Source organism: Mus pahari, chromosome 22 (genome assembly GCF_900095145.1).
Source record: "Mus pahari chromosome 22, PAHARI_EIJ_v1.1, whole genome shotgun sequence".
In the NCBI taxonomy this organism is placed as follows: Eukaryota; Metazoa; Chordata; class Mammalia; order Rodentia; family Muridae; genus Mus; species Mus pahari.
In genome coordinates, this window is record NC_034611.1 from 23,574,191 (window position 1) to 23,583,895 (window position 9,705).

A 9,705-nucleotide genomic window follows, 5' to 3' on the forward strand; every position below is an offset into this window, starting at 1 on the left:
AAAAAAAAAAAAAATTGAAGTGGAAATATTTACAAGTTTCATATGAAAAAGACATTGAAATTATGTTTTTTTAAAAAAGAAATGTTTCTAAAATGCTACTAATAGTTTGATGGCAGAGTTTCTCCCTAGGGAATAGCATATCTCTTTAGCCATATCTAGTAGTCTCCATCTTTTCTCACATATTGCATTGTCTGGAAGCCAGGTCAAGAAGTAAGAGTTGGACAGAAACTGTTCCATGAAGAGGACATGGTGCCTGGGATAGAACTCTAGGAAGGTAGAGTGTGAAAACAACAGAAAAGAACCAAAGATGACTGACAAAGGAGACATCAGGATTCAGAAATTCTTTTATGTTTTAAGATTTTAAAACATAAAAGAATTTCTGTTACAGTGCCACAAAGCCAGAAGAGGACATTATATCCCCTGTGACTTAAATATGGGTGGTTGTGAGCTATGTATATGCTGAAAAATTGAATCTTGGTCCTCTGTAAGAGCATCAAGTGCTCTGAACCACTGAACTATCTCTCCAGTCCCTAGATGTGAGTCTTCATTCTCCCTGTTTAACAGGCAGAAAGACTACTTTATCCCCATCAATCCATCAACCTTGTCCCATTTACCTAGCTTAATTCTTAAGCCTGTCACTAGGCAAATCACTATGTCCTGTAGGAAGGAATATTCTAACTTGGCTCAAAGACTTGGGTAGTGGAATAGGACAAGACTAAGCGAAACTCAGAGACTCACAGGGGGGAGGGAACTTACAAGGCTATAATATGAGAACAAAAGAAAATGGAAGCCAGACAGAGAAAAGCCAACATAGCCAACTATACCAAAGGCACAAAGCTAAATACCGTTGGCATTCCTTATGACTATGGAAAGCATCAATTACATTGAAATTTTTTATAAATTTCATTTGACCACTATGACCAAGGCAAATGCCAAGGCATTGACTCAACTTGGGAAACTCTAATTTAACAAAGTTAAGAAGCTTGGCTGTAGGACTTGTCCATCCTTTTAATGTGTAAATACATTATAAATGTGAAAAGAGGAGATAAGTTGGTCTTCTGCAACGGAGAACTATAAATTAGATATCTAACAAGCATAGCAACGTATTCACACCTTCACAGAATATAGAAGTCAAATATAGAAGTAGGGCTATTATGCGCCCTCTTCTGGGTTAGAAACTGCCAACTTCTTGTGATACATCACATGATGGAAAAAGTTCTTTGTTCCTCTGAAGCCTCCAAAGGTGCTTTGCTCTGTTTTCATGTGATTTGCTTTGTCTTAGCTCGGTTTGGGTTTGGGTTACTTGTTTAAGACAGGGTCTCAGGTATGCCAAGAGACCAGCCTCAATCTTGTCATGTAACTAAGGATGCTTCAGCATTTTTTTTTATTTTTTTTTTTTTGGATCTTGCATGTTGGGATTGTAGGATTGCACTAGCATGCTTAATTTAAATCTCTTTAATAAGGGTGATAGTTTCATTCATGAGGAACCAACCCTCGAGATACTGCCACTTCCTGTCCCGTCACACTAAGATTACGAATCATTGCAAACAGGAGCCTCTTGGACCACATAAAGCCCCAAGGGAGTGTGCTGGACTAATGCTCTTAGTAGACTGCTTTGGGAAGCAAGTGACACACTAGCCCATGTGCTACACTCTCCCTCCAGTTCCTCACGGTGTGCCTTCTTCCATGAATTCTGAAGTTCTTTGTTGGACTTTGAAATGCTGATAGCATTATGACCAGCTCACGGCCTGAGCAGCCTTTCTTCTCCAGTGGCAAGGAATAGCCATCTGTATTTGAGCAGATGATTCAAATGTATTCCCTAAGTAGTAAGTGTCGCAATATCCACCTCCAGCTCCTGGATCTGCTTCATGAAAGCAAACTCATTCTAAGAGAAGATTTCTGTACAAATCCCAAAGCTGCCTCGTGCTGTTTCTGTTTACCATCTACCTATCCATTCACATAAGAAAATGCTTATTCTTAGACTTCAACTATGACAAAAACAGTGAACCTTTTACGTTAAGACTATACTCCAGAAGTCCCACATCTATCTTGTACTCAAAGGGCTCTTTTTCTAGCCCCAGGAACAGAGAAATCAAATTAGAATCCCTAGGGAGTCTGACACAAAATATAGACAGAAAATATGCATTCATAGACATGTATAGACATACACATAATTCATAATGTATTAGAAAGTAATGTATTAGAAACCTTCTTGTTTACCAGAACAAATGAACTTGGAAGTGCTTTGTCATTTGTTCTTTGCCATTTATACTGCAGGCTGAATTGAACAATGATATAGGCTACCTCCCAATCGGTTGAAGGAGTTCTTCTCCAACAGCACAAGCAATGGCCCTTTTCTCCTTACCTCTGGCAACTCTTCAATGTTGTTCCTGACCAGAAAGAGCTGCTGAAGGTTCTTTAGGAACTTGATCTCTTCAGGGATGTACATGATCTGATTGTAGTTAAGATGCAGTTCAGAAAGATGCTCAAGGGAACAAAGCTCTTTGGGAATCACAGTGAGATTGTTACGGTTGAGGCTTAAGTAGGTAAGACTCCTTAACCTAAAACAAGAAACGAGAAAAGCATGTGACTCAAAACCATCAGACAAGGAAAGTCTATTATTAAAGCGCCACACGTTTTCTTGGAGACCCTCTGAATCTCAACAAGTTAAGGGCCTGAAAAATACCGAGACTCTTCTGAGCATAAAAGGGCTTTACTGAAACAGAATTAGGAAAACATATAGTACGCCTCACAACTGCAGCACTTGAGTGAGCTAGCCGGGGCAGTGCTGATGAGCAGGCTCTGGTGGCTCAGGCCAGGCGAACTGATGGGCTGACCAGCTCAGCTTCCACCGAGGCCCAGATCTAGGACTTTCATTTGGCCCATCAGCAACCTCTACCCCTCCTATGAACTGCTGAAGCAGTTAAAAGGGCTCATCCAGCTGTTCCAAAGCTACAGGATCTCCAAGACACAAGGCAACAACAGGACATCCTAGAGGAGTCCCAGTGAGGTTCCAGTATTTATAGCGTAGCAGAAGCCAGAGGCCTGGAACCCCACCAATGTCTCTTGGCAATGAACATTTGCAAGGAAAGAAGCTATTTGGACAAAGGGGTACACTGGATGATGCACTGCAGATTTCACAATGAGATTTTGTTTTTGTTTTTGTTTATGTTTTGTTTTGTTTTGTCTGGGGAGGGTAGGTTACAAGGGTCCAGGGGGACATGGAAGTACTGGGAAATGAGTGCGATTGGGGTCCATGAAATAATCAATAAAGATTATGAAATAATCAGAAATAATCGATAAATATTATGATAAGAAAAGTAATGGAAATAGCAAAAGGCATGGAGCATTTCCTTCAGTAACTAGCCATAAGCCTTGTTTCAGTTCAGCACATTGTGTTACCAAAGGGAGGTAGCTTTCTTTTTCTCTTCTATTTTTCTTCATCCAAACTCTATAATGAGCTCAGAGCTTACTGCAAATATATCTGTCAAGTGTTTGGGTGAGTCACGAGAAGAGGGGTGAATTAGGTGGGAGACTACCACCCTTCTCCTTTCAAGAACACAAAAAAGAGCCAGCCGCCTTTCAGACAGAAGCCCGAGGAGCTCTGCATTCCCAGCTCCTCCTTGATGTTTCCTCTGTAGAGGGTTAATAGATAACTTCACAAAATAGCTTCACGGAGCTGCAAATGAGAAAGGATGAGTCTTTGATGCTTTCCTCTCTCCCATCTTCTGTTTCACAGAGTCTGTCTGCAGGAAGCTTCTACTGCCCTCTATGCAGCTATGCACCGCCACTCACAGTGGTTATACGGACCCCCCAAGCCCGTGAGCTGTGAGTCTTAAGATCTCTTCACCAACAAATTCTTCTCTACCCTGCTGAGTTCTGAACAAACTGAGAAGACAGAAGACAGGCATCCATACAGAGTCGACACAGTCCACACTCCCCTCTTAATTAGTGTATTGATTCATAGCCTTTCCTGGTGACACAGCTGCTTGATTTCTGGAAGAAGAGGAGGATGCTACACGGGCCTAATGCCTTTCCCGAAATTCACACCCCAAATACTCAGTCTTTCATCTCTAGAAAGGAATGCGTGTGAAGAACATAAAACAGCTGGAATAAAAAGCAACTTATAATAGTGATAATGAAAATCGTATTGAGAACTCTTAGCTTTCTTTTTCGTTTCTATTCTTGAAAATGAATTCATTTTTATTGTGTGTGTGCGAGCACACACACACACACACACACACACACACACACACACATGTCTTGACTGCATGCTTGTGTACTGCACGCATTCAGGTGCCCACAGAGGCCAAAAGATGGGAAATCACCTGGACTGAAGTTACAGGTAGTTGTGTGTTGCTGGGCATGGGTGCTAAAGTAGAAACCCAGGGCTTTTCTGCAAGAACAACAAATAAGCTTAACTACTTAGCCACCGATCCAGATCCCAAGAACTTACTAAATCTTGAACGACAAAACCACCTTATAAATACTATTCTCACCCTCACTGTAAAGATGGGAACCATTAAGGTTTAACCCTTAACCACTAAGGGAAGATAAAGAAATCCCATCCAGTGGAGCTAGAGAGATGGCTCTGTGGTTAAGGCTCACATACTGCTCTTGCAGATGACCCAAATATGGTTCTCGATGTCCAACATCAGGCGGTTCACAGTCTCCTGTGACTCCAGCTTTGGAGAATCCCACTTTGTTTACAGGCTTCCTCAGGAACCTGAGCTCACATGCATGCATCCACTCATAGACACACGTACATCCCCAATGGTGAACTCTGGTCTCTAAACACACTACCATACTCAAGTGTACACACACTTTAAAAATAAAACTAAAACTTTGAAAATAAAAGAACCTTCTCCAGGATAGGAGATGGACAATTAGCCTGTATCTATGGCCTGGTCAGAATATGGACAGCCTAGAGCTAACTATAAAAAAATGGGGACCTACTTGTGACCCTACCTTTCCTAAGGAAAGCTGTCCTTTCATCTTCTTGCATATTCACTTACATCTATATGCTTCCTTAAACAGGATGCACCCCACTCCAAACACAGACAGCTTCTCAAACTGGAATATCATATCGTCACAACCAGTGGTCTGAAGTTCAGCTATTCAAAATTCTCTCATTAAAAGGCAAAGGGAGCAAGATCTAGGGTGGTTAACTGATCCGAGGCTAGTTGAACAAAGATAAATCCTGAACCTGATTCACCATATCTCTTCACTGTATCATTATCAGTTCATAAACCAATTAACTGATAAATCAAAACCATGGAAAAGCAAGCAAGCAACGACTGGCGTTTCAACTGTCCTTAGTATTTCCCTTCCACAGGGAATTAGATGGCTTCCTTTGTTTTTTTTTGTTTGTTTGTTTGTTTGTTTGTTTGTTTTTTCTGCCACTTAAAGGACTATAAAATATTTCCCTATAAACGTATTTGAAAGGAAGTGCAGACAAGTGAATTGACACAGAGTAGGCTCTCCTACCCATCCTGTATTGAGGACTGCTCACAGTTTCACATTCTCTTTCTAATTCATATGTTTCTGTTCAATAGGCAATAAAGAGTCCCCAAAGGAGACTTGAGCAGAGTTCTCTCCATCTGTCAGAAAAACGGCTCAAAGACTGTGTACTGCCTCAGAAGGACAAGGCCGTCAGCTGGCTCCAGCAAAACACTCTAATGATAGCCTGTCTGCACAGATGTGCAGGGTAAGGGAAAACAACATATTTTGGTTGTGGCTAATGATAATAAAATGTGCCGTTTTTTATTTAATGAAAATGACATCGTAATTTTAAATCCTTTGCTTTTATATGACCTTTTCCCATACAGCTCAAAATGGTTTATGACACTACTGAAATAAAATTTAATGTCCCCAATCTGGCTGAGCAAGCTCCAAGAACCCCTGAGCTAGCATATCAATAGCATCAGATTTAGGGCCTTATGTTTCAAACCCCAACTTTTACTCTTACATTCCCTGCTGTTCCTCATTTCTCTCAAGTAGTTGAGGAATCACCTGCTTAAACTTAGTGATCGAGGGAAGGCTCTGTTGGTCAAATGTGTGTCCCGCACACAGGAGGACCTGGATGTGACCTCCTCTAGTCTGGCATGGTGGCACCTGTCTGTAAACCCAGAGCTAGGGGTCAGAGATACACGGATCCCTGGGACTTGCTGAAACTCAGATAAGTCCCAAGTATGAGCTCCAGGTCTAGTGAGAGACTGTCTCAATAGATAAAGAGCAAATTGACTGAGGAAGTCATCTAACGTCACCCTGTGGTCTCTCCACATGCCATGCATGTCTACACACAAGCATAGATGGCACGCATGAAAGAGAAAAATATACCAGTAGCTTGCTTTACATTTCTGTTATCTGTAACCACCCTAACGACTTGATGCTAAGCTTAAAACCATCAGATGCATGGGATGGAGTTTGGGCAAAGGGAGAAATGTAATATTTAGCCAAGCCTCACTACAAATCAGAATTACCTGCCAATTTCTTGAGGAAGACTGGTAAGTTTGTTGTCATTCAGATTAAGCATGATCAAGCGTCGTAGGCCATCTGTCAGGAAATAATTTGTCACTTTAGCCATCTGGTAGGAAACAAGTTTTAGTGTTTCTATACACTTTTTGAATTCCTTGTGGATGCTTGCCTTGGCCAAGGTTCTGCTGGTTGTTGGAGACAGGTACTCTAGTAAACTAATTAAGGCAAAAAAGAGGAAATGTGTCACACAGTTACAACACTGAGGACAAAGAAAAGAGCCAGGCTGGCCACACACTGGACCTGAGGACTAAGCAGAGCCAGGAGCAGAGTTTATATTTTCTCATCAAAGTTTCTCCACGCTGAGCCTCTCTGCCTCGGTCTTGCCACACAGCTTTTATTTCCTGGGATTGGTCTCCTTCCTTTGAAGCTTTTGGCTCCACTTTCCACTCAAGTGAAGCCGCCTCCCCAACCCCTGCACAGACACGGACAAGTTCTCCATCAAGACTCCTCCACTAAGTCATGACATTCCTAAACGTCAGCATCCAGGGCTACCACTGGGCAAGCAGCTCCTGGAAACTGTAGCAATTTAGGGAGGGGACCCAGATTGGGCTTGATCTTTATTTGAAACAGACAAAGGCTGCTTCTCCCCACTGCTACAAACTTGAAAATTATGGCACCTAAATCAAAATATTAAAGAGGCCAACAAAACAAAAGCAGTTATTCCCAAACTACAGATCTCGTGAGTCTGTTTTGTCTCATCTCATGTAATTTTTTTTTCAGAAAAAAAAAAGTTAGACCATTTTAGCCTATCATAATTCTGAAAAAAGGGGCTGGTGAGATGGCTCAGTGGGTAAGAGCACCCGACTGTTCTTCCGAAGGTCCAGAGTTCAAATCCCAGCAACCACATGGTGGCTCACAACCATCTGTAACAAGATCTGACTCCCTCTTCTCTAGTGTCTGAAGACAGCTACAGTGTACTTACATATAATAAATAAATAAATTTAAAAAAAATAATAATTCTGAAAAAAGCAAGCTAATTGTTGACTTAGCTTTGGAAGCGTTTTCTTACCTTGGTGAATCTGCTCTGCTCAATGCAGATGTGATTAGAACACACAGAGGTGAAGAAGGAGGTAGGGAGGATATGTTTGATCAAAACACATTATACTCATGTGGGAAATTCTCACATAGAGTTTTGTTTTGTTTTGTTTTGTTTTAATTAAAAATGCTGGTCATGGTGAGGGAGGTATAGGGGTCATTCGGGATCGCATTTGAAATGTAAATGAAGAAAATATCTAATAAAATAATTTTAAAAAAATCAAAAAAAAATTTTTTAAAATGCTGGTCATGGTGGCACATGCCTTTAATCACAGCAGTCAGGAGGCAGAGGCAGGTGCATGTTTGTGAATTCAAGGCCATCCTGGTCTACAAAGCAAGTACTAGAACTGCCAGGACTGTTACACAGAGAGACATGACTTGAAAAACCAAAATAAAATAAAACAGCTTTTTAAAAGCTTTAAGTGATATTTCAGAAATTCCTTAATTTCAGCACAATACAATTCCTTTTTATTTTGTCACACTGCTAGATACTAGAGGTTAAACGCAATGCTATCGTCCATAATTAACTTACTAAAGACTCCAGGGGCTATTCTGCAAATCCTGTTTCCAAATAAATGAAGATTCTTCAGGGAGGTAAGATATTTTATCTCTTCAGGAACTTCGTGTAAATGGTTGTTTCCCAGATTTAGTAACGTCAACTGTGAACATAGAGAAATATAAGGTATTTGTACATTATCTATCTCCAAATGGGAAAAGCAGTAAGTTTGCTGACATCTACATAACCTAAGAAAACACGGAGATGATATTTCTATTCATTTTCTTAAGCTAGCACATGATGTAATGTGTTTCATTATGGCATTTTTATGTACGTATGGCTTATTAATTAGTTCTCATTCTTCCTCCTTCCCACAGTCCTCCCATTTCTTCTCTCTCCCTCTCTTGCTGTCTCCACCTCCAGAACAGTCTCCCTTCTGCTTCTGTGTTACGTGCATGGCGTAGCCATATCCACTGGAAATGGTGGGCACTGTGAAGCCAGCACGGCTACATGGCATCATTTCAGCAAGGCCAAGCCCGATGCTACAACAGCCGTCCTTCTGTCTCTCACTTTTGGGTTTTTGGTCTCTGTGTGCTGCACTCTTGGGGACTTTCTGCATTGTGACTCATTCTATGTCTTTTGCTGAGAAAAATGATGTCTGAGTCTTTTAAGGAAAATCCTTAATTGACGTTTATCTGGCCAGTATTTGGAAGTCTTCCTTGTGCCCTGGAACTGGGTAAAGGCAGGTAAGCACACAGCTAGATCACTCCAGGGATCTTCTTGGGGGGTCTGACCCTGAGCAAACTCAAGCAGTGTAACTGGTACAGGGTGAACAGAGCCAACTGACAAACTAACTGGACAGCGGAGTGGGTTACAGCTTCAAGGCCTCTTTTTATTGTAGGCTTAGAGCTCTGTGAAAACGTAGTTGAAAGGTAGGGCTCTGATTCTGGGTACACCCCTGGAGGAATAAAACTCAGTCAATAAGATAGATTAACTAAAATAAACTTTTGCTACTTTACAACATAGATAATGAAACATATATATATATATGAAGAGAAGTTGTGTGTTTGTAGTTGCTAGTCATAGAAAGACTGGTTCAGATGCTCTTTGTTTGTGTGGAGTGCTCTAAAACTGCAAACACTGTCAGACTAAAAGCAGGCTGTCACATAGCAAATGTGGTGGCTTTGGAGGAGACAGTCTTTGGATTCTTTACATTGAAGTTGTAGGGCCGATAATAAGAATAAAATCTGTTCTGTTTATATTCTCTAATTGTAACTAAACGTGTAACCCTGGACATGGAATAAGAAATCAAACACATATCTGTACCATTTGGATAATCATTAGTCTGCCTTTGTTCTATAAAATTGGTACAAATGAAGAAGCACTTGGATGCTAGCTAGTCAGTCAGAGAGCTGTAAGATTCCCCCAACTAACCTGACTCCCTCCCTCTCCCTTCATATCTCCTCTGCAGGCCCCTGTGTCAGCAAAACCCCCTGCCCCCAGCTCCCACCCCTGGGAAGTTCTGCCCATATACACATGTATTTTATTACCGGCTTCCCAACCTCAACTGTTCCCTCCTTACAACTTGATTCACATTCTCTCTCCTCTCTCTCTCTCTCTCTCTCTCTCTCTCTCTC

General features: G+C 41.3%; 1 protein-coding gene across 1 annotated transcript in view; it reads right to left on the reverse strand.

Moving 5' to 3' along the window:
* The window catches only part of Lrrc69 (leucine rich repeat containing 69), a 104,516-nt gene that overhangs the window by 77,194 nt on the left and 17,617 nt on the right, over positions 1-9,705 (reverse strand). Inside the window, exons 2-4 of the mRNA XM_029533433.1 lie at positions 8,105-8,231; positions 6,483-6,555; positions 2,366-2,561 (exon numbers count right to left, since the gene is read on the reverse strand). Coding sequence (XP_029389293.1) covers positions 2,366-2,561; positions 6,483-6,555; positions 8,105-8,231 — 396 coding nt within the window. The remainder of the gene's footprint in view (positions 1-2,365; positions 2,562-6,482; positions 6,556-8,104; positions 8,232-9,705) is intronic.